Genomic DNA, 25,977 nt, shown 5'->3' with positions numbered 1-25,977 from the left:
GACTGGTGATTTTTGCATCAGCCATCGGTATGCTTCATAAACACAGTAGGCCTATATGTTGTTCTTGTTTTATCTTTGTTACAGTAGTAGATACAATGACTCAACCTGCTGGGTACAGCTGCCTAAGCTGGTGGAACTGAAGCTAAATAAGAGAGGGAGCAGGAGTTTGGCTGCCTCGCACCGTTATCTATTTCTTGCACATGACTTACACATGAGCCACAGGTGTGCCTTTTTATAGCTGTTTTATATGAAGTGAGCACGAGGGCTGATAGTAGAGCTTAAACAGGACATGATTTCTGGGATCCCCCAAGCTGTGGAGGGGAAAGTTTCATACCTCACCAGGTGGTCCTGAGTTCCCAACAGTACCACAGCATGGAAAGCACTCTCACGTTCCCGTTCCCATCTGCCACCTGTCTGTTTAATCATCTTGCCACTTTTATTGTAGGCTTCTTAATTTAGACTATGCCATTTACATTGGACTGGCTTTTTAAAATTTCATCAATGACCCTCAACCAGTAGAATTCTAAGCCTCCAAATAAACCTCTTCAATCCCTTTCTTGGTCATGTCAAATGTTGATACTATTTTTAATGCAGAGTCACTGCACAATGTATCAGTAGCCCTTTTTAAACAGAGATCCCACAATACTGCTGAGTCACTGCACATTGTATCAGTAGCCCTTTTTAAACAGAGATCCTGCAATAGTGCTGTAGAGAAGATCTGTGATTACTCCGGCTTTGCTTTTTACACTGAATCACACAACGGAGGAATAATGCTGGCATGCTGGCGTTCTGGAAACAAGGGAGGCGTGACATGTATCAGTGTCGGAATTGCATCCTGCTGGCGTTGATTTGGCTCTGTCACTACCTCCGTTGCCGGCTTACGCTTTATACTGAGCATTGAGGCGGAATAATGGTGTGACATTCCCGCCTGGAACAGGCTGTGTAAAAAGGGGCTCCTACTTACATGCTGACCATCTCCACATACCAACAAGTCAAATCACTTTATTTGTAAAGCACATTTAAAGACAACACCAGTGGAACAAATTGCTCTTCAAATTTTTAAGATATGATTATAAAATCTAGATGAAGAAAGTGCCAACAGCTTCAGGTCAGATGATCCCTGAGTCCTGGAGGAGACAACAAACAGAAACCAACATTTGTTCCAGGTTATGTGTCGAGAGGAAAGACTTGTTTTTTGGAGTTTGTATTGCGTCAATGTGCTTCAGCCATTGTTAATCTTGTTAAGCCAGTTTAACCTGACAGTGGTGTCAGGTTTTATGACCTGCAATTTTACTGTTTTGGTCTCTCTCATCAGCGTAGTTTTCAGAAGCAACACCTTATCGCTTTCATCAACAGTGTTTCTGGTCTAGCAACCAGCTGCCACGGCGGAACTTAAGAGCCAGATATATTTCTCAGAAGTTATCAGTGAGCCAATCAGAGCTATACAAAGATTGAATGTGGACTTACATTCATCAGGTGGGCAGGAACTGTGCTCTGTATCTGCTGGGTTTGTAAATAAGCAATTGTTCCCCACATACAGTATGCCAGTTTAGTGTTTACAGCTTGTTTCTGCTGCATCTGAGCGGCCACACAATCAGTTAATGAACCTGTAAATAACAAATTGATTATTTGAGTGATCTTGTACCCTCATTGGTTGAATAAAGACAGACCAGCAGTGTCAGACACTTTGTATGCTCAACTATCCACCTGACCGTCTCCCTTTTAGTGGTGGCATATGCTGTCAATGTGAGTTATCATAAAGATGACTGACATTGCTTCTGCCTGTCTTTGCTTGTAGCTGGGAGATCATTGACCCGGGCCAGGACAGCCGGTCTGGGACTGGACCTCAGCTCAGCGACTCCCTCAAACTCTTCCTCCAGGAGACATCGGCTTTCAAACAGCAAAACCCAGGCAAGGTGAGGCAGAGGCAGCCGACGACCCCGGACTAAGCTCAACTGTAACTGAGTTACTGCAATAAAGCGGAGATGCATGTTGTTATTAGGCTTTCTGGAAGTACTTTATCAGTTCAGAAACATTCAGATTTCATCACTGTGACTTTACATAATGGAGCAGATTCAGGAAACAATGAACCTGTCCTTGCTTTTAAACTGCAATAAATAGTTCAAGTAAGCCTGTTATTAATAAAAATTTAATTAATCTATGCACTTCCAGTTTAAAATTAAGATAAATGGTGAAACATTTTGTGCACAAAATTCAGTGATGAGCGTTAATCGGGTCTAAATATACATAAAATTATGTTTTCCCAAATTCTTATCTAATAGCTTATTAGAAAATGAAGCAACTGGTTGAACTACATGATGCTTTTTTTTTTACAAAACAATTCTTCCATGACCAGGATGACCATGCGTATTAGGAAAATTATATTGTGGTTTTAATGAAAGTTCCTCAAGAAAATGAGTAACATGTAACTGTAAGTTACACTGTAAGTAACTGACACTTACTGTGTACTGTAACTGACAGTAGAAATGTTTGGTGTCATACTCTTCTTGTTTGCTTTCTTTCTCTTCTAGTTTTGCCTGCTGGTTTGCAGTTTTTGCACCTTCTTTGCTGTTTTAGGACGCTACATTCCAGGGATTGTTATCTCATATATTTTAGGTGAGTGAACCAAAGTTTTGCACATGAAGAAACCATTTCTATCATGCTAAAATAAAATGACTCATATGCTCAGACTGGCATGTTCAGTACGGCTGGAGGGTTGCTTGCTGACCTCTAGTGGTAGCTAAGGGACAAACTTATATCACTTATACCATGTAGCTCGCTATGCTCATTGTCGGCACTCCTTTACTTTAAAGAAAATTCCTTCACTCATATTCATATTTTTGGTCAGTAGCAGTGATGTATTGGTAAATGCAAAAAAAAAGATTGATTGACTTTTATCATAGGCAAGTCACCACCAGCCAAGACATGATTGCAATGTATCTTCATAGACAGCAGCAATGTATGCTTTTTCCCACCTGATGAACCTTGTACTCATATTAATAATGTCTAGCGTCATGGAGTCATGACACTTAAATGAGAGAAATACAGTAGCTGTATGTCAACAATGATGAGAGATATCAAAGCTATGAGTAATGTGGCCAGTTCCAGATGTACCCACCCACCTTCTGAGCCTATCAGTAATATATTGTGATTAATAGTATCAAAACTGTATCCCAGCAGTACAGTTAAAGTGACATTCCAGTGTGTTTTTATGGCAGGTAGGTTAATTGTTTTTTTTTCTGGAAACAAACTGATTATCCCTGATTTTCTCTCTTGACCTTTCTCTGCAGTGCTCGGTTTTTTCCTGTGGCCTCTGATTTCATCTCATGAGGTTGGTTTGTGGCTAGAGCCAGTTCTGCAGAAGCTGGACTTTGGCATCGGGGAGTTCCTTCAGAAAATCAAAGAAAACCATGGTAACATATGTCAATATGTTATACGTTTTCATTTTGTCTGCATCATTTGCATTTGATCTGGATACAGTTAGACTCTCATCCATTTTATCACTCGTCAATACTAGCATTACAGATATTTCACATAACATAAAAATATTATTATGCCTGTATAGTAATGTAAAGTTGTTTTCCAACGTCCATAACATTCATAATATTAAGATTTCAGTAAAAAGGTTAATAACTGAATAATTTATTTAATTCTTTAATCCTTTCATAGCAACCTTCTGCTGCTATCAGCATAACTACATTACAGAGGGTCTAGAAGACAGAATTACTAGATTTACTCTGCAGAAAGAAAAATAACATTTGTTTTAATAAACAATATAGAAAGAAACTAGATTCAGTCGATAATGTGACAGCTTATTTTTTACTTTTTGTATTCAGTATTGGACAAGAAAACTACACCAACCAATTTCATGTTTCCTCTCTTTCAGAGAGGAGAATCATGCAGGCTCAGACTGAGAAAGAGGGCATCGAGTCAGACCTCTCTTCCATGTTTCCCAAGGTTGGCTGATCTAATTATGCCTCTGTTGACTTTCAGGGTCCATTTAAGGCTAATTGAAATTTAGTACACATGATCCACATCAGCATCAAGGCCTGTGCCAGAGTGAATGCCAAAAGGATTTGATTTGGACTTGACTGCAGTGTGAGACTTGACTCCCTAAAAACATGACGTTACTTGAAATGTTCTCGAGTAGGGGAGAGCCGGGACAATTGAAACACTGTTCAGATATAAGTCATTTTAAAAGATAATGTTACAGACAGAAATAATTTGTTGTTGTGATCAACAGCTCACGTGTGTACTATCAATACCAGGAGCTATCTTGTAAAAATGTGCAACAACATCGGTTTGATTTGACTTCAAACAAAAGGTGCGCATTGTTTTATTCATAATAAATATAACTTTTAGAACATCAACCGGTTAACGCGCATTCGGATTAGATCTCGGCTGCCCTTTTTATTGTTATCTGCAGCCTGTTTTCCTGATCCACTGTGTAGATCCTATTATTTGGCTGAGTATCCTGGTGGTCTAGCCTGCAGCCTAGCGGACTTTGCCCCCCTCCTGCCGTATCTAAATAAGGTAGCATGGCTACGTGTCAGAACGATTGAAACACCTGTTTCAATCGTTCTGACAGTGACTCCTGACTTTTAAACTTAACTAGCTTCTATACTGTTAAACTTTGACATTAAAAACTTAGTACTAACTAATCTTTCATGTGATCATGACCATTGCACATGAAACAGTAAACACAACTCGTCATTCAAAAAAAATGACGGCTTGAGTGAATTTACTTTCCGTGATTGAAAACAGCTTTTTCCGTATCACTCTGTGAATGTGTGACGTATCTGACGTACCTGATTTTTCACGGTTCTGTAAGTACTGTGGACTGAATGTGCTGAGGTAGTTTGGCATATCACACTTGTATAGGCTCGGAGAAAATCGCAGTGTTTCATTCTTCCCATGTTTCAATCGACCCGGCTCTCCCCTATTATGTATTATGTTATTCATTAGCAGTTGTAAGTGAAAAGTCAAACTGCTATTTCCAAGCTCATTAAGGAACCTTCAGGCTCAACAAAAGTTTTGTTATGACGCATCACATAGAGTTGCCCCAAAAAGACAGCTCTGCTTACTGGTTAAGTTAAACTCTCTGAGCACTGTTTTGTATCCTGTGGCCTTCAAGAATAGTGCGCACAGCAGACACAACAGCTTCATTATATAAATATATTTATATGTATATATTTCAGAAACATCAGTAATGTTTTAGTGAGCATTTAAACCCCTTTCTCTTCCTAATGAGTTGTTTTTTCATAAGCACATCGACACAGTAATGTTCAAATGGGTGCGACATACGTATTTACTGCAGTTTGAAATGTTTATCTCAGGTCATAAATTATTAGATTATTTCTGCTGCCAGAGCAGCTCTGTCTGTGTTTTGCTCTCTAAAATCAAACGTCTCCATGCGTTTCCTTCCGACAGCTCGACTCCACAGTGTGTAAGGAAATGTCTGTATCGGACACAGAGGTGTCTGATGTGACGTGGACCGACAACGGTACTTTCAACCTGTCAGAGGGACACACACCACAGACTGAGAACTCAGAGGGTAGGTTTGTCAGCTCCACACCGTCCTACAGATGGACACGCGGTTTGAAAATAAAGATGCTGGATGTCTAGAATGGACTTTAGAAACATACAGGCACATCTGAATAAACAGCTGTTTTTGAAATTTTGCGCTTAAACAGTACAGATTTGAAGGACAATAAGCTCACTGCTTTAGTTTCTGTTTTATCAATACCCACTTTTTTCCCTCACTTTTATTTGCTCAAGATTCAGTAATGTAGTATATATTAAATATTATATCAACGTTAGAAATCCCAGTGTTAGAACTCCAGAGAAACAATAATACATTATACTGGACAGATGCTGTGCTTGCTTCTTTTTTATATCTTGGCCTCTTCTTATTAAATTTGAAACATTTTAATTTACAATTTTACCATAGCTTATCTTTCATGTCACCTCAACCTCACAGACCTCGACAGAGAAGAAGCGTTCACTGGGGGCCTTCCAGATTTCCCCTCGCTTGACAACGGCGCAACAACCAATGGCGACGACGACGACGATGACCTCAGCCTCGGCCTTCCCTCGCCTCCACCTCAGCCCCAGCAGCCATTCAAATCCAAGCATACAACGTTTCCTCACAAAGACCAAGCCACCGACAAAGCCCTGGAGTTAGTAAACCAGATGGCGGGCGACGTCATCGCCGCTGCTGTCACAGCCGCCATCCAGGAGAGAATAGAAGCAGCGGTCGGCTTCACGGCGCTGAGCGAAGACTCGGAGGGGCCGAGACTCCCGAAGTCCAACAGGCTGCTGGATCTGGACGAGGAGTCGGACAGCGAGGTGGAGGACTTTGAGCTGTTGGACCAGTCGGAGCTGGAGCAACTGGAGGGGGAGCTGGGGCTGGGAGAGGAGAAGACCAGGGCCAAAGAGAAGGCTCAGGCCAAGAGTGACAAGCCGGCCTCTTCTGGATTCTTGTCCACACTCCTGAGACGCCACTGATTGATGAAAAGTACGATGGGCAGGGGAGGAGGATGGGTTACACAGGACATGTGGAGGGAGATGGGGGTGTTCTAGGTCACAGAGGATTGTTGGAGGTTGTAAGAAAACATTGTTTCCATTTATCTTTTTCCTGTAAAGCTAACATCAACTTTTCAGAACAGTTTGTCAGATATGGAAGTGGAAGTGATTTCCCTTTAGTCAGAATCATCCTAACCTAATGTTGAGATCAGACTACACAAAACCCAGATAATAGCCTGACCCCACAGAAAGTGGGAACGGAAAATGAGCGTTGTGTATCACTGTTGCTTGCTGTATGCTGTGTAGCATGTGATAGTGATAGACAACTGATGCAGCACCTGGGACGCCAGTACTCACAACGTCCTGACCAAAAGACAACTGCATCATTCCTTCTCTCGCTGAGTTAGACAACACTAACGACATGTCCTGTGACGATGAGGAAAATACAGAAACTGAAAACATGGAGTGTGCTTTTGCTTGTGCAGTCTGAATATTTACTTATTTTTGGTTCCTTTTTGCGCGCCCTCAAAAGTTTTTGCCTGTAGGCCTGCTGCCCAGCAGCCAGCTCAGAGCATGTTTGAGTAGCCTACTGCTCAGGTCGCAGGTGTTATATTAACGTGCCAGGCTGGGTCGGGTCCTCAATTGATTTTGATATAATTGCAGGTAACGGGTCAATTAGCTTGGGGTTGCAAAACTGGGGTCATGCAGGACTCTGGACAGAAGATGAAAAATGTCTTCCTGTTTAGCAAATTTGTTAAAATGTTTTTTTTAAAGATATGTAGGATGCTAAATCTTGTGTCCATGGCACCTTACTGATCACCTACTGTGTGTAAGCAAGCTATTAGACATATTGTGTAGTCTGATCCTGGCATAAAGGGTTGTTGATGGTTTAAGGACTAAAGGCCTACTCTTGGTTTCAATCAATTACTGTGGTTACAGTTTTCTTTTCAAAGCAATTTTTATCACCTGATCACATTTGATTGATGAGAACAATTTTGCATTTATAAGCAGCATATAAACACTTATAGGGGTATTAACACACTATTACTTAGTTGGAAGCAACTATGGACTTTTGTTTATTAATGTATTTGTGAACAACTATGGCTTTAACTGGCATCTGTAACTGTTGTGGATGAAGTATAACACACAAGAGCAAATCCTCACTGGCACGTTCAAAAGTGTTTAGAAAACACAAGGTCTGCTTACTTAAAATCTTGGCGGATGCAGTTTGATCAGTTGGAAAGAGTGTAAATAAAGTATTAATGAATATACAATAATGAATATACTGAATAAATATAATTAATTTAACAATTAGTAAATATAATAAAGATATATAATTAATTGACATACAATGAGTAAATATAATTCATATTTTATACTTTGTATTCAGATAAATATGAGTACATATTTTACATGATTACATGAACTATGTTTTTATTAATTATAATATATGTTCAAACTTAAAATTACCTTAGTATCTGTTTCCATCTAAATTATATTTTGTTGCTTATAAATAAATGCTCAACATGGGGTTCTTGAACCTCCCAAATAAAGTATTCAAAACTGAAATTGATCTTCTCAACAACCTCAGAGTAAGACAATAAGTAACAAGAAAAAAATGAAACTCATATAAACAAAAACATGTCTTAAGACTTAAACATCCCCCAAAACAAAATTACCATCATCCCAAAATTGTATTGAAAGGCATTGGTTACTGGTAAAACTGCAGCAAAATGCAATTTTACCAGTAACCTGAGGTGATATTTTGGGGAAAGCAAGCCATAAGACTTCCTGTTATATATTATTAATTAAATTAAATATTTATTACAAATGATTGGTTTTAGTTGTAATGTGTAATGTAGACACCTCAAAACACATCTGACACTCATGTTGACGCTAGATTGATTCATTCAACTACATTACCCAGAACACCACAGACATCGAATTGACAATCACTAGGCAATTAAAACAACTTTAATGCTCAAAATACTACTGGTTACTGCTATAACACTAGTTGGACTGTTGACTATAAGGATTGAAAAGTAGTAAAACCTTTTTTAATTTTATATGTATGTTTTATTTTTCATGAAACATTTATATAGTTGTGAGACTTTTATTTTATTACAACATGATGCCGGTTTCAAAATACTATGCATGGAAATGTCATTTTAAGACATAAATATATTTAATCATTAAAACATTTTAACTTCCAGTGCTTCAAGCTCACAAACTTCACGTTGCTCATTGTGGTCGTCAGTGGGCATAAAGAAAAAGGACTTTGCATCCGTATCACCCGCTAATTTGTCGTAATTGCAAGCCAAATTTAGATTTTCATATGTCAAATGTGGTCACTAATCTAAAACACAGCAGACTCACAGTTTGCTGGTGGCTGGTTCGAAAGGCTCAATCGACATTCAGTGGATGTTTTTCAGAGAAATATCTCCCAACATAAACAGATTCAGGCGTTAGAGTTAGAGCTCCACCACTGCTCAAAACTCACAAAAAGGAGTTCCAGCCTGAGGGGCATCTCATTTTAAAATCCCGGCTATTTCTGGCTTCATCACTAAGACGAAAGTGAAATATCCTACTTAAAGCTGCATTAAGCAAATGTTGACACATAGGGGGCAGAAAGATTCTTCAAACCAGTGACCACTTAGCTTACCAAAAACCTAAAAATCCACCATACACCGTAGGTATTGTCACAAGTGGTGCTGCTAAAATGTTTTGTTGTTAGGTCAAGGGGGTTTAACTAAACTAAACTTTATGGCTGCAGCGACTAACACAACATACCTGAATGCCTCGATTGCCAAAACAAAACTACTGTATGTTGAATAAACATAAGGGTTCAGGTAGCCGTGGTGGCCCAGTGGTTGAAGCACTGAGCATGAATCATGAATGAACATCCTGAACAACCTTTGACAGCCAGACTCCGAAACAGACTTGATCCTAAATGTGCACAGCCTGAACAGAGAACACCAACTTTGCACCTCACAGTTCACACTCAACCTCTAAAAACACAGTTTTCATTCCAGTGATGATGACATACTAAATTATCTGAGCTGAGAGAGTCGTCTTAAATTCACTTGGACAAGACCTGCAGCAAGAGAACGGGATTCTACCTGATCCGTTTAGACTGAATATAATTGGGACCCAGCCCGACTCAAGTCCCTAGTCAAGTCTTTGCTGCTGGGAACCAAGCTAAACCATGGAGACCTCTGCTCCAAGTCGTAGGATGATCCAAAACTAGACTCAAAGTAAAATTTAGCTTTATTATTTAATGATGCACCTACATAGGACAGTCTGCTGTCAGACATCAGTCAGGGATTCAACGAATCAAGATGAAGACTGACTGAACTGTTTCTTCAACATGCCTTGTACATTAAAATACAGTGATTTTATAATAAAGACACAGAGCAATGTAAAATGTATCCTCTTGAATTCATCATGTAATGCCTTGTATCAGCATAACTCTACAGAAGATAGTAATATTTGTTTATCAGTGCCTTTGTAGTGGCTGCAGTTCATTTCTAGCTCACGTGTAATAACTGTATAAAACAAAGAAATGCTCCAACTGTTGAATAACAGTTCAGGCAGGTTTACTAAGCAAAGACCTTTTTAAATATTTAGTAAACTGATAAAATTCACGTTTTTCATTCACATTCTGGTTGTATCATGGTGGCTTCCAGGCCATTGTCTAAAAGTGAGAAATCCTTTGATTCAAAAACATGTTGTTGGGTCACAACCAAAATGCTTTAACAAAATGTGCATTTATGTAATTAAACTTAAGAATGTCAATAAAATGTTGTAACACAGTCTGTAGTTTCCTTTATTAGACCTCAGTGTGTGTTTGTGAACTCAGCTATTGTGAACATATATGGTATGGGAATATAAACCTGTGTACACAGTCACATTGTGCAACTTTGGCACCTTTTAGGGAGAAAATCCAGGTCCCCACAACCTAAATTATTACATTTTAATTCTTGATTTAAGGTCAGGGTTAGGGTTAGGCATAGGTCAGGATTAGTAGGGAATACATTTAAGTCATTGCAATGTCCCTTTAAGTAATGATTCTCTGGCAACATGAACTCAGTCTGTATTTATTAGCAGTAAGCAGTAAGATAACTAAGTACATTTATTAAAATATTTTATTTACATGTACAGTCTTTACTTGTGTACTTCCATTTTCTGCCACTTTCCACTTTACTACTCCACTATTATTACTACACTTATTACTAGATTACTCTATTTTTCTTTATTTACTTTTCAGATTAAGATTCGGCATACAAAAAGTGATCAAATAAAATAAGACACATATTATTAGATAAAACAACCCAACATGATATAAAATAGTAAAGTAGTTGACATCATTAAAGTGCTGCTTAAACAATAATGCATGAATAAGCATAATAATAATAATAATCAACCACCAAAGGGTCACTCTTTTATCTATTGAGGACTTTTGGTAGTTTATGAACATTTTCCTGATAATACTTCTATAGGCCTAGTTCTCAATACTTCTTTCACCACTGTTTACCAGCCACATGGGGGTGCTATAATTTAAGATAAAAGAACTATGATATTATCCAATTACAATTCACACTACCTGGCCAAAATTAAGTCACACATGCAGTTGGCTCAGTGGGTTTCATAATAGGTCCTGACATTGGAGCAGCTGAAAGAAACTTATCACTGATAATTAAGATTTTCAAAAATGTTTTACTTTTACACAAGTCATTAAAATGCAAACTAGTCAAACTGTCCACATGCTGTGAATTTCAAGGACCCAACACATCTGCATCCATTCAGTAGTTGAGATAATTCACTTTGGTGAAACGGACCTTCTGACTGCAACAGACAGACTGGCAATGCCGTACTAGAACAACGCTTCTAAACCTTCACTTCTAAACCTAAACCATATAAATGCAATTGAGTAGCATCATCTGGTAAATATATTTGTTTGCAGTAAAAAGATTTGTCTCCTGAAAAGGTGGGCCAAGCAGTAAAGAGGTCAACACCTTTTTCTAAATGGTTTAATGAGTAATAATGAGTGAAAAGTGTTTCCAAGTTAATGTGTTTTTCTATATTTATTTGTCCTATTCTGCACATCAAAGCATGAAAACTATCTCCTGTGCCAGGCACACAGGACATTTTCTGACCGATCATCTTGAAAGAGTTTTACTTCGTATTGTAAACAAAGCATAAAGACTCTGTCTCTGCCAGGCCAGTCATCTTTCTGGAATGAAACAAAGCCTGATAAACACTCTCCTTTCTGCTGTATTTTATTGTTCTCTCTTGTTCAATTATCTGACAGTTAAGATGGGTGTTACCAACATGTGGACCTGACAGGTCACATTCACTGTATATGCCAGTGAACAAACACAAAGGAAGAAATAACTGCATTATTTTGGATCAGAGCTTCAACTAGTTTCAGTTCTAGGAAAGTTGCCACTTAGTGTTGACAATTTGAATTGAATTTTTAGAATTGAAATCTTTATTTCGAACATGTAAGAGACAGTACCCTTCTTTCCTGTGTTAACATACATCACTTGTGTGAAAAGAAGTAGGAAGAAGTAAAACTTATGTACTCCTACCCCTTTAATTCTTACATTCCTTCCATTGACATTTTTTCTATTATTATTATTATGTTTATATACATTTATATATATACACACATTTTATGTACACAATATTAGAGTGACCACTGAAAATCATTTGATTCACATGGCATTTTCACAGCAAGGTCCACACTCCTACTGCTGCACAATATAATTAGCGGGTGTTGTCAAGCGCCACCCAGGGGACACAGGATGTGACGTTTAAGTCCTTCGTGACCACTCCAATGCGTGCGACAATTCAGTGCGCCTCTGGACCTGCGGCCGCTGCAGCGCAGCATGTCACGCCCCAACGCGCGTCACGGCACGAGGGCCTGCCCAACACTGCTTGCAGCTTTAATGACCAGAGCATTTCTTTTGCTTCTCCTGGACCCCATATCGTCCTGCCTGTTTGTCATCAGACTGGGCAGATACACATAGGAAGAAAAGCAGACAGTGCAGAAATTAAAGAAATCTTTGGAGAGAAAGCAGACAAATACAGCATGGTTCTCTTACCCTTGGTGACCTGCTCAAAGGGAAGCCTATTGTGGTGTTCCTGAGAGACAATGAAGACCTGCAGGAACTTGTGGACAGATGTATCAGCAAGTACCATGTCTTCAATAATAATGATCTGAAGGATCATTCTCAGGTCAGTGAGCTGCTCAAAAAGATCAGAGAGATAACAGAGAAGAACGGAGGAAGTCATTACACCACTGAAATGTTCCAGAGGGCAGAGAAGGTGATAGAAGAGAGGAAACAATAAATTCTTACAGAGAAACAAGAGCAACTTTTCAAAGAGCTAAGGAAACTAAGTAACAAAATAAGGGAAAAGTATTAGCAACTAATAAGGAACGTGGAGGATGACATGAAGGAGAATCTATTAAGGGCAGCTTGTGAAAGAGAAATGGAAAAGGAAATAAAAAAGCTGAAAGAAATGTATGAAATGTTGGCCAGACAGGAAGCTGATGCCTGAATTACATTTCCTAAATGGTTTGTTGAGGTTTTAGAAAGAGACTAGAACCACAATTCAAAGGGCAGGCAACACCATGTGCACTGTATTTGTATTTAAAATAACTGAATGCATTTCTAGTAAATGCAGATGGGATGGCAAACAGGGTTTGCTGTTTACATATTGAACCATGAAACCATGCAGGAGGACTGGATATTCAAGATGTGGTAGGTTATAAAAATAAAATGGGACAATCAAGGGCGTGGATCATTCAGTCAATCAATGAATGGGTGAAATAAAACATAACATGTGAAATTAACCAATAAAGAGAATCAGCTCACACACAATTGTACAAAATCCTTAAGCAAAAATCTATCTAACTTGTTGTAGGAAACACAAAGTTGAGGCTCAACAGTAGGTTCTGACTGGATTAGCACCACACTGACTTAACAGCAGTTATCACAGAGCAAAATGAGGTGAAAGCTGTAGCTGACTGTAACTGTCAGTTGCATGCAACAATTCAATTTGAAGGTGTCTGTCTGATCAGCCTGATCTCATCTCAGGTGTCATATACTCATGTTTGACAAAGAGTAGTTATTTCACGCAAAAGGTATCCTTCGGCGTGTGTAGGAGACGTCCCAGGTGTATCGATGTAACCTACAAACTCCATTCAGAAGCATACATCTACATGACGATTCAGTCGATTGAGTCTCCATCTCAGGTGACTACATTTCTCACTGATTTCTGAATTTTGAAAATAATCATTAGTAGCATTCCTTTTCAGAATAGAGTGGACATTTTTCTGGATTAAGTATGTTACTTTTAATACTAAGTACATTTTCATGATAATACTGACATACAGTACTTTAACTCAAGTAACGTTTTCAAAGCAGGACTTTTTCTTGTAACAAAAGTATTTTTTAAAGTGTAGCATTAGTACTTTTACTTAAGTAAAAGTATCAGAATACTTCCTCCACCTCTAAAAAGTCAAACTGACTTGACTAGAAAAAGTGAACAGGCCAGAACAGGACGTTGAGCAAAAACTCCTCCTTAAGCTCCTCTTGTTCTATGAATTAAAGCAGGATTTAATACAAATGATAGCAAATGACTCAAAGACACAAACTGTGCTGTCAGTACTATCTCATTTAGGATGATTATATAAAACAGCCTGTGAACTAAACACAAAAATACGTCGTCATTGTATTCATGGGTGTGGTTTGTTGCATGAAGCTTTAATGAAAGAAGCATTGTTGCATTCAGTCTCTTAACTTTCGGTCTTTACTTCACTATAAGGCAACACATTTGCTCTCTACAACCCAAACATGGCAAGCCTAAGTACAGAATATGGTAAGTCAATATGCAGCTATATTTATAATAGTCCTGATGTATTGGTGACTCAAGTGACATCCAGGTATGCTTCTTTTTGCAGACTACACCTTTACACATTATATGCCAATCAAGCCTCATTTATAAACTCTTTTTTAGTCTTTTGTGTGCTCAGTTTTGCTATCATATTTTTTACCTGCCTTTGGTGTTTTGTATTTTTCATCCATTTATTTCCTTATAATTTCGTTGCTTTAATTTTTTACTGTGTTTCCATTTGAGACCTAGATCATATTGCTAAATATACTGATCCTCTCAAGACTGTTAACAGCATTTTATGATAAAGGCTTCCGAATGCATTTTAATACAAACAAGCTATATTTTTCAAGCACAAACTTGAACCACATTACACCCATCTGGGAATGATGTGCCCTACTAATGAGTTATAATGTGTTAGAGGTAACACGCTTTCGGTACCTTTAGGAACAGTATAACGAGTCGATCCTGTTTTTATTTAACATTGTCAAGAACAAATAGGTATAAAGTCTTTTGTAATGGGACCAAAATTGTATCTGTTGTCATACTTTTCACACTGTCTAACATTTACTGGGCACCATCCATCACAATTGTATAAATGTCATATCAAAAGAAAGGCATGTATTTTGTTTTCATTTCATCTTCATATCTTATCTCATTATGGAGTTTTATACTCAATAGAGAGTGTGCACCTGTGACAATTTGCCCTGTCAGCTGGTAAGTTGTCACACTGGATTGTCAAAAACTAAGAACACAATTACTAATTTCTTATGGTTGGAGCTGATGTGAGCAGTGGGGTAGGAACGACAGCATAATTATGCAAATTTCTGCATAATTCAGTCAATCAATGGACAGATAAGGCTTGTGGTTATCCAAAAGGAGTAAACAGGGTTTCTCATCTCAGCACTTTGCATATCTTTCATCCATCCAAAGGGATTTCCCCCTCTGCTGCCAGCTGGCCTGTTGATCAGGAACTGATTGTGGAAGTTGGGTGGGGTGAAAATAAGTTTCCCACATAGGGGCGAACTTTAGCTGGTGTGCCATAGCCAACTGCTAGTCAAATCTTCTCTTGTCAACAGACCAAAATTAATGTTACAAGACTTGGTGTGATATAAAGTGATATTGAATAAGCAGCTTCTCCCAATTAGGTGAAAAAATCTCCAGTGGCTTTGTATAACCAATCATTGTTGTTACGTTTGGCTGTCTGACTTCTTTTCTGGTAATCTTTTAAAGAGGTGGTATTCTGCTTTTTGGCTTTTCCCCTCTCCTTTATTGGGTTATCTCTCTTTTTTGTGCATGTAACAGGTTTGCAAAGTGAAAAAGCCCAAAGTCCAGCCCAAAGGGAGTTCCCATCTCCCACAGAAAGCACTGCTCTGAACCGCTTGAAAACAGCTCGTTTGTAGTCCAGCCCTTCACTTCCTTTACTTGTGACATCACAATGAAAACGCGTCATAAGCTTGCCAAGCGGCTAGCGGGGTCAGCCACGCCCTCAAACCAAGCTAGTCTGAGCAGAGGCCCTTTGGCTCGACTCGCCTTTGTTTGGTTTGTAGAAATGTTGGACCTGTACCTGCTTCCAGGTACTTTTTTTCGTATCACCTCACCTCCATCGAGGTTCCAAGCGAGCTGAGGGATACTAAAATGTAACGTGAAAACACGACAGACTGCTGATTGGTCAGAGAGAATATTCACTATTCACTGCATCATCACTGCTGCACCAGACAGAGGCGAGTAACAGAAAGTTTTATATTTTACATTACATGAATTTTACATTAAATCAGCTGTGTAGATTAGAAATCTTCACAGCTGATTTACATTGACATTTTTACGAGAAGTGATGGTGGAACAAAAATGAGTTGAGGAGCTCCGCAATAGGCTGTGGGGGAAGCCTGTGCCAACCTGCAGGAGGAGCGTGTGAGGCCGCCGGCTCACAGAGTCCTCTGCTCCCGCCGTCACACAGACCGCTGCGACACACCTACCGGCCACACAGGACCCTGACCAGCAAGGCAGTACACAGCCACCCCCATTAAGTGATAAAGTTGATCAAGGGGAACCAGAGAGATTGGAATTGTGTCAATTTTTTTTTTTTATAGCAGACATTTTCTCCATGCTAATGTGATCTATAAGGTGATTCCGATATTGGGTGATACTTATATTCTTTTTGGCCTTCCAGTTCATGAGGATAGTTTTCTTGGCGATGCATAAGGCAGTGAGAAGCATTTATGATGTATCAAGCGCTATACTAATGTCACTTAGGTCCCCCAGCACGCAGAGTGATGGGGAACTTTGGACGGGGTAACTTAGCCATATCGATAGGTCTTCACATATCTTCTGCCAGAACTTTTGAACAGGTGCACATTGCTACATAGCATGCATGTAACTATCAGATATGTTACCTGAGCAGTTCCAGCAGATGTTTGACTGCATGAGTTTGTGCATTCTGAACATCCTTTGTCCAGTATAGTGTGTTCTATGGAGAGTTTTATACTGTATAAATTGTAGATTGGGATTTGTAGTCATTCTAAAGGTATTTAAACATATCTGCATCCAGAAGTTTTGGTCTGGACTAATGGATAGATCTGATAATCATAATGATTATTTGAATGAGCGGTTTTGGAGCAGGGAGGTCAGACAGGCAGGACACAGGGTACTCCAGTAGAGGTTTGGGAAACCTGATCCAACAAGCGCTGCATTGGCTAATTATTAATTCATTTACAGAACCACAAAGGTCTTCTGTGGAACTGCATTGAACAAAATACATAGAGTATGAATTGTGTATTCTTGTTTTTCAGTCTTTCCTCAACCTAGAACAACCTACAATAATGAGGAGCTCAGGATTGTGATGGTGGGAAAAACTGGCGCTGGGAAGAGCGCCACAGGAAACACCATTCTGGGGAAACAGGTCTTTGAATCATACTTCTCTGCTAAATCTTCGACTGATAAATGTGATAAGGTCTTTGGTGAGGTTGATGGACAAAAGGTTGCTGTTGTCGACACTCCGGGTCTGTTTGACACCGGAATTGATGAAAAGAAAAGAGTTAAAGATATTGCCCAGAGCATTTCTTTTGCGTCTCCTGGACCCCATATCTTCCTGGTCGTCATCAGACTGGGCAGATACACAGAGGAAGAAAAGCACACAGTGCAGAAGATACAGGAAATATTTGGAGAGGAAGCAGACAAATACAGCATGGTTCTCTTTACCCATGGTGACCTGCTCAAAGGGGAACAGATTGAGGAGTTCATGAGAGACAGTGAAGACCTGCAGGCACTTGTGGGCAGATGTAATGGCCAGTACCATGTCTTCAATAATAATGACCCGAAGGATCGTTCTCAGGTCAGCGAGCTGCTCAACAAGATCAGAAACATAACCGAGAAGAACGGAGGAAGTCATTACACCACTGAAATGTTCCAGAGGGCAGAGAAGAAGATTGAAGAGGAAAAACAACGAAACCTTATAGAGAAACAAGCACAAATGAGCGGAGAGCTGGAGGAACTGAAAAAGATGGTAAAGGTAATGTATGAGAAACAGATAAGGGAGGCTAAGGCTGACAGGGAGAGGGAGACATTAAGGGCAGCTCATGAAAACAAAATGGAAGAGGAAATAAAAAAACTAAAAGACATGCGGGAAAGGCAGGCCAGACAGGAAGCTGAGAAAAGCCCTTCAATACTCGAACTGTTAGCTGAGCTTATTAAACAAGTGTTATTGTGTTATGGCAGCAATTTTCCTGTCAAATACCTGAAATAACTAGCTTCTGTGACCTATTAATGTTCACGTTCCAAATTTTGTTTTTCCCATTTGGCCTGATTTGTAATAATAGCAGTTACATAATGCATATTTTATTACATACAAATTGCTGTTAGATTTTTATGTGTAATATTCTTTTTACAAGATGTAGTCCTCTCCTTTCAAGAACTTGCTGATGTTCTCCACATCATAGTTTCAACTGTTCCACCAGTTAAATGCTTTTAATGTAAATCAGTAGCTGTAGGATCAGGTTGCATGAGCAGCTACTTAACACACCTCTGACACCGCTGCAGGAGAGCTGGATAACAAACTGCATCTTTTTTAATGAATCCACTGTGTGCGCGCGTGAATGCAATTTGAATTGCATGCAGCAAAGGTGGACTCCACACCACTAACAATGAAAACTTAAAACGGCTGATACAAAAACAGAAAACTAAGTTGAGGTTGTGGTGACTTTAAACCCAGTAGCACATGCTGGCAAACAGCTATTCAAACAGCTGGCTGACCTTTTGAAAGCTAAATTCAAAAATTAAACTAGAACTCAGTGTGGTGCACAATATTCATAGCAACATTCTTTGATTTTCTCAAAAAAACTTTCATAGGTTAAGGTGAACCCATGTTCCTGGCTTACTGCCTTCAATCTAAATAACTAGCGTAAACCATTTCTTATTTGCTCACCTTTCTTTTAAAATAAATTAGTTAGCAGTTTGCTTTCGAAAGAACCAAAAAAAGTTGACTTTCAAAATTTCAAAGGTATAGGATGTCACTTACAGTCACCTGGACACCTGCTCTCTTTACAGCATGGATCACAACTGAAATACATCTTTGGCTTTGTGTCATCCTTAATATCTTGTTAGAGGTTTAATGTCATCTGCTTCATAATGTAATCTAATAAACCAACCTAAAATTTCACAGGTGTTAATAATTGTATGTGATAAATGTTTAGTGGTGCCACAGATTGTGAAGAATATGTTGATATGGTGATCATAAAATAAAACTGATAATAAATGAGCAATTCTTTACTGACATCATTCAGAGATTGAGTCTATAAAGACAAATGTTATTGTTCAATAAAGAAAGTTGTGCAGATAAATCTTTATGTATTTGAATTTGGTGATCCACGCTGTCTTATTATTGGTTGTAATACTTTCTAGGTTTTCATTAATTATTAGTTTAGTTTATTGTTGTCTGTTAGTGGGTTGGTTAGTTGGGTTTGATAATAGTTTTTCTATTTTTTAAATTTATGTCTCACTCCTCTTTTGTTATGTAGTTATTGTGATATATGTTAGGACCCATCAGAAATGAGATGGTGCATCTCAAGGGGTGTGATGTCCGTACTAGCAGCCACACAAGGAAACAATAGCACATGGTGGTAACCTTTCAATCTAATCATTTTTTGGTTTTAGCACATTACACACACTGCAAATATAAATAACTGGACTGCACACATATTTTGGTTTCATAAACACACAGTTAGATTAGCTATCTCTGAAGGAAGTTATCTATTTGTGGTGCACACATTTAGTCAACTTTCCTTGTCAATTTTGCTGATTTTTTTAGGTTCATTGTCTTTGTTCATTATTTTCTGTGAAATTAATAAATTTTCCTTACCAGTTCCTGGGGTTTTCTGCCGGAAGTGTCTGGCTGGTCAACAAAAGCTCTCCTAGTAGAATCATCTGATGCTTAAATAGTGTTGATGGAAAATTGGACTCTACCATGTTCTCCTGCATCATGGGGAGAGGCAGCGTTTTCCAGTCTCAGTTTATTGTTAGATAGATGATAGAAACCTTAAATTGTAAATTGCATCAGTTACAGCTGCAGACTATAAAATAGAACACAAGGCAGATACAAATAACAACACTACAGACAAGACACTATACATAAGGGAAACCATACAATACTAAAAAGAAACTTTGCGAGTAAAAAAGTGGAATAAAAGTTGTACAAAAGTAGTCCTATTGGACTAATACAAAAATAAATACTACACAGACTATGCAGAGTATATATAATAATATATTGCACAAAGTGGATAAAGCAATGGCAAGACAGAACACAGCAACAAGACACAAGGTAGTTAAACTGCATTGGCAAGCTGTTTTGAAGAAGCACAAAGAAACAGGCAATGTTGAGGACGAGGCAATGGTCGGCCAAGGAAACTTACTGCAGCAGATGAAATCATACTTATTTCCCTTCACAATCTGAAGATGTCTGGCAGTGCCATCAGCTCAGAGCTGCAGAAAACAGTGGGACCCTGGTACACCCATCTACTGGCAGCATGTTCTCTGGACTGATTAGTCAAAATTTTAAACATTTGGCCGCAGTAGTCAGTTGTTTGCTGAAGGGCCAGAGAGTGATACAAAAACGAATGTCTGCAGGCAAGTAAAGAAGAGTGGAGGAGTTTGGGGCTACATTTCTGCTAACCAGGGGGAAAAACATTGGATTGTTGCATTTTAGTTATTAGCTGAGTCATGTTCACTCTGAGGTTTTTAAGAAACAAGAGGATTAAATGTGAAGTTATACAGACTGACTGGCAGTGATGGGCACAATGTATTTTAAAATAAGATACCAAATACCATAATTTTGTATAAAAATAAACTACAAAATACAGTAGCCACCCCATGTATCAAATTGAACTGCTGTATTTTTGTATTTCAAAATTGCTAAATATACTTTACCTAGGTGCCATGAAATCACTTCGCAAACCATTTATGATCTATCCCTTCACTAGTACCCTGACTCAGTAGATTGAGTGGGCAGTGTTTAAGAGCAACTACTTTTCCCAGGCAATAACTTACAAATGCAACCATTTAAGTGGTGCTATTTAGCAGAGTTTCAGGACCACACATCAACCACGTCATCGCCAGCATTACCATAAATACCCACACATCCTAACTCCACCCCTTCGCTCTCGTATCCTGCATCCCTCCCCCCCACCCCTTTCTCTGTCCTGCCTCCTGATCTTTTTCCTCTCCATAGGATTATAAGGGGGTCCGTCGTGCCCGGGTGCTACGGCTGATTTCCCTATCGTAGCTTCCCCACAACGCTTTCAAATGTCTCTCGCCAACTGCAAGACGTACATCTTCTGTTTCGATCATCAATAAATCATTTAATCATACCTTTTGATTGTGTGGTCCTTGCTGGTGAATGTTAGGTTGGAATAGTAGCAGCACTCAAATGCAAGACTCAGTACACAGAGGCGGAAATGGCAAGATGTAACAAGGTTTATTCATAGACAGTATGTTACTGGGCCAAACCACCCCGAGGGTTTCAATGGAGAGCAGTGAACAAAATATGCAGGCTAGAAGCGAGACTGACTGAGCAGTATAGTCTACAATCTGGCCATAAGTTGCAGGGATGACCAGTGTTATGCCAAATTTTGCAGGCCTGCTGAGAATTGCATGCACCTCCAAATACTGCTTTTAAAATCATATTCTTTGTGGGGTTCAGCAATGGTGATAAATGATTAGAAGTATATGTTTAATGAGGAGTGGTGATGGTGCAGTGGATAAGACACATAACTTTGGTGTGAGACCTGGATTCAATAACCCACTGTGACACGTCCACCAATGTGTCCCTGAGCAAGACAATTAACCAACAGTTGCTCCAGAGGCGTGTGAACAAATGTAATGTCATGAACGTTTAGAGTCGTAAATACTTTATTACATAGAAGAAGTACCATTCCTTGAGATTCAACAAAATGTGCACAACAAAGTGTCTGAAAAGGACCTTGAGAGGTGATGGATGCATAATTCAGCAAAACAGATGGTGAAGCCTACCTGCCGAGATTTGCATCCACCTCTTTTGTCAGCCTCCTGCGAGCTGCATGCAATTCTCGGCAGGCGTGCAGAATTCGGCACAACACTTGTGAGATTATAGAGAGCCTAAGTCACTTGCTTCCGCTTACCTTATTTTGGAAAACATATGTATGGTAGTCAATGGCAAGAGACAACTTATTTTTTGATACTGTTTGAACTGTGCTCTGAATGAACACATATGATGTTTGTCAATTTAAAAGATAATTTTGTCCGTCAAGAAAGTTGCAGTTTGTCGTAAATCAGTAACATTGCTTGATGTTTTGTGAGAAAACCTTTCACTGAACTACATCTCTTGTCTCGCACAATAACGCTGTAATGCTAGCTAACGTTCACTACTTGGTTGCTGCTAGCATGATAACTTAGCGTTGTTCCATGCAGAAATATATCTCCCCTGAACTCTCGGCTTTTATTACATCGTCCTCTCATGTAAGTTCTTTCAGCGACTTTTGGGTTTGTGGTCTTTGTTGTTATGTATTTTCACAGTCTTATACTTCAGCAGTTTTACGTACACATTTTACATACATATTTTTTCTGAAGTAAGGTCCCATGGCAGTCCACCGGAAGGGGAGGGACTTAGGCTCTCTATACATGGGGGGACTTGATTGTGATGAGGAGCAGCTGGGACCTGACTCTTGTGCTCCTGGCTCCACTCCTGCAATGAAGCACAGACACACTCAGGGCTCAGGAGCAAGAGTGGGTTGCCTGTTAATTGGAAGGTTGGCGGTTCAATCCCCGGCTCCTCCAGGCTGCGTGTGTCCTTGGGAAAGATACTGAACTGAGTGAATGTTAGTTTCTGTTTGAGCATTTAGGCTCAGTGTATGAATTGATCACAAAGACTAGAAAGACGCTGTACAAATACAGAGCATTACATGTACATTCACACAGAGAGATACATGGGGAGGGAGAGAGAAGTGTGCTCACAGGGCTGCAGAGGCAGTGGACCTGACAGATCAAATATGCACATATTTTGAGCGACTTTTTTTGCATGTTTGCAATTGTGGCCCATACATACTGGTCCACTTTGTAGGACAAATGCAAACAAGTTGTGGCATGATCTGTGATTAGGTCGCATTTAGAGTTTCATTCTCAAAATGCCTGCATTATTAAATGACTTAATACCCGCTGTCTTACAAGATCTTCACATGCATGACCCTCTCTAGTCTGCTGGCATGAACATGATGGTGCTCCATGATGTACGGGTGGTGAGCAGTGGATAAGACACATACCTTCGTTGTGGGAGACCTGGGTTCATTCACTCTGTGAGACGTCCGCCAATGTGTCCCTGAGCAAGACATTTAACCCCTAGTTGCTCGGCATGCGAACTCCAACATATATAGCAATTGTATATTGCTTTGGACAAAAGCGTCAGCTAAATGAATAAATGTAATGTAAAATGTAATGTAAGACATCCAGGAAGGTAATTTGTTTGTTTTTTGTCTTTTAAGCTGCCATTATATGACTAATAACATTCAACCACATGGCTTTTGTTGACAATTCTGAACCATTTGCCTTTTTACCTTTTGGAAAATTGAAACAATGTTTCATCCTCACATTGCTTCATTCAGGAACTGGAGCTTAAGGAGTGAACCCCCCCTAAAATGATGGATGAATGAAGAAGTGCATTGAACTGTTCAGACTCATATAATATGCAAAAACATGTCTGTGAAAGATGACATTTGCCTTAATTGTAATCCATAAATGAATGCATCCCAAAATTCCATTTAAAGACTGGTATAACTGCAGCAAAATGCTATTTTTTACCAGTCACAGATGTAAATCTGAAACTAATAACAACTCACTTTTGTGCATTCAAGCTACCAGGTTGGTAGAAGAGAATCTGTACAGTTTTCTTGTTTCAGCACCAGACACTTTTATATCTGTGGGATTAAAAGTAACAGCACCATATAGGGCTGATGTATTCAAAAGCTCAGACCAACAGTATAAACTGTTTTGAAAGCTTACAATCTGGTGAAAGTCATCTGTTGAACTGGTGACTTGGTTTGCAGCACACATGTTCATCTGACATCATGTTGTGAACATGAGAACTACAATTCAAAGGGCTGGCAACTCGCTAGATGTGCACTGTATTCATCATTTTAAAAGAACCAGTAGCATTTCTTGTAAATGCTGATGGGAGGGGTGGACAGTGTTTGGTAGGTGTGGCTTATTACATGAAGTTCTTATATAGTGTTGTTGCAGACAGACTTAGTTCTTCAGCTCAGCAGCAGACCTGCTCTTTCCTCCATAACCCAAGGATGGCCAGCGAAAATACCAGAAATGGTAAGTCGATAAACACCATTCATAATTTTAATTATATGGATAAAATATTTATAGATATCAAATCCTATACATATTGTCGCTCTTTCTATTATCTGTTGTTACTTATAAAAGCGTCTGCCAAATGAGTAAATGTATGTGAAAAAAAATGAATACCTAGAGTGGTAATTGTATGTTAATTTCTTTTAGCCATCCCATCTGAACTGTGCAGATACAATAATGAGGAGCTCAGGATTGTGATGGTGGGGAAGACTGGAGTTGGGAAGAGCGCCACAGGAAACACCATTCTGGGAAAACAGTACTTCAAATCAAAGTTCTCCCCTAAATCTTTAACTGAACACTGTGATAAGGCCGATGGTGAGGTGGACGGACAAACAGTTGCAGTTATTGACACTCCGGGTCTGTTTGACACCAGGAGTGATCAAGAGAAAACAGTTAAAGATTTTGCCCAGTGCTTTTCTTTTGCGTCTCCTGGACCCCATATCTTCTTGGTCGTCATCAGACTGGGCAGATACACAGAGGAAGAAAAGCAGACGGTGCAGAAAATTCAAGAAATATTTGGAGAGGAAGCAGACAAATACAGCATGGTTCTCTTTACCCATGGTGACCTGCTCAAAGGGGAACCAATTGAGGAGTTCTTGAGGGACAGTGAAGACCTGCAGGCACTTGTGGGCAGATGTAACGGCCAGTACCATGTCTTCAATAATGACCTGAAACATTGTTCTCAGGTAAGTGAGCTGCTTAAGAAGATCAGAAACATAACCGAGAAGAACGGAGGAAGCCATTACACCACTGAAATGTTCCAGAGGGCAGAGAAGAAGATTGAAGAGGAAAAACAACGTATCCTTTTAGAGAATAAAGAGCCAATCCGCAAAGAGCAGGAGGAACTGGAGAAGACAATAAAGGGAAAGTATGAGCAACAAATGAGGGAGGTGAAAGATGACAAGGAGAGGATAGAGAAATTAAGGGCAGCTCGTGAAAAAGAACTGGAGGAGGGAATTAAAATACTGAAATATAGGCAAAACAAGGAGGCCAGAAGGAAAGCTGAGAAGAGCCCTAAATTACTCGAAATAGTAGCTGGAGTTTTAGGAGTTGTTGTTCTTGTTTTGTCAGTATTAGCTAAATTTAAGTTTTGACTTGTTAATATTCACATTCCAGGTTTTGGTTTTCTGGTCTTATTTGTAATCATAATAGTGTTGAGTATTTTATTACATTAAAATTGTGGTTACTTTAGATTTTTAACGTGTGATATTTACTTCCACGATGTGGACCTATCCTTTAGCTTGCGATTGTGCTCCACATAATAGTTTGCACCGCCCCAGGAAAATTTGTCTATCTTTTATTTTTTTGACTTGGTTTATAATTTGTCTGTAAATTTCACCTAATGTTCTGTGTTCCACTAATACTCAAAATATGCTGACCACATAAAAAACAGGGTTTGATTTCTGTAATATCTCAAGTATTGTTACTTTAATAAATATGTCAATCAAATTGGATTGTATAGTACAGATGTATATAACTTGCCATGGAAGTTGTATATCATTTCTTTTGCTGATTGACTTGGTTTTATTGTTAATCATTTACACATTTAACGTGTAGGTTTGTTGTGTATGATGTAATAACTGACACCTGCTCTCTTTACATCAAGGATCACAACTTCTCTTGTGTGTGGTTGAATATCCTCTGCTTCATAATGTCAAATAAACCAAACAAAACTTT

General features: G+C 39.1%; 2 protein-coding genes across 2 annotated transcripts in view; both read left to right on the top strand.

Annotated features, from left to right (window-relative positions):
* Positions 1 to 10,337, top strand: part of retreg1 (reticulophagy regulator 1) — a 32,322-nt gene extending 21,985 nt beyond the window's left edge. Inside the window, exons 4-9 of the mRNA XM_038717246.1 lie at positions 1,799 to 1,916; positions 2,532 to 2,616; positions 3,291 to 3,413; positions 3,887 to 3,957; positions 5,431 to 5,554; positions 5,981 to 10,337. Of these exons, the coding sequence (XP_038573174.1) occupies positions 1,799 to 1,916; positions 2,532 to 2,616; positions 3,291 to 3,413; positions 3,887 to 3,957; positions 5,431 to 5,554; positions 5,981 to 6,507 (1,048 nt within the window). The 3' untranslated portion in view covers positions 6,508 to 10,337. The remainder of the gene's footprint in view (positions 1 to 1,798; positions 1,917 to 2,531; positions 2,617 to 3,290; positions 3,414 to 3,886; positions 3,958 to 5,430; positions 5,555 to 5,980) is intronic.
* Positions 10,338 to 14,278: 3,941 nt separating this feature from the next.
* Positions 14,279 to 25,977, top strand: LOC119902945 (GTPase IMAP family member 8-like). Its single transcript, XM_038719351.1, has 5 exons — positions 14,279 to 14,412; positions 17,214 to 18,163; positions 23,796 to 23,802; positions 24,085 to 24,261; positions 24,448 to 25,977. The coding sequence occupies exons 1-5, from the start codon at positions 14,388 to 14,390 to the stop codon at positions 25,392 to 25,394; spliced, it is 2,106 nt and encodes a 701-aa protein (XP_038575279.1). The 5' UTR covers positions 14,279 to 14,387; the 3' UTR covers positions 25,395 to 25,977.

Source organism: Micropterus salmoides, unplaced genomic scaffold, assembly GCF_014851395.1.
Source record: "Micropterus salmoides isolate LMB-PRFRI ecotype aquatic unplaced genomic scaffold, ASM1485139v1 Ms_hic_scaffold_14, whole genome shotgun sequence".
Taxonomy (NCBI): Eukaryota; Metazoa; Chordata; class Actinopteri; order Centrarchiformes; family Centrarchidae; genus Micropterus; species Micropterus salmoides.
Note: the sequence above shows the minus strand (reverse complement) of the source record. Positions and strands in the feature narration are given on the sequence as shown.

Coding starts and splice junctions, on each gene's coding strand:
- LOC119902945 (XM_038719351.1), top strand. CDS start 14,388: ATGGCAAGCCTAAGTACAGAATATG. Junction 14,413..17,213: donor AAGCCTAAGTACAGAATATG/GTAAGTCAATAT, acceptor CTTGTTTTTCAG/TCTTTCCTCAACCTAGAACA. Junction 24,262..24,447: donor CAGCGAAAATACCAGAAATG/GTAAGTCGATAA, acceptor AATTTCTTTTAG/CCATCCCATCTGAACTGTGC.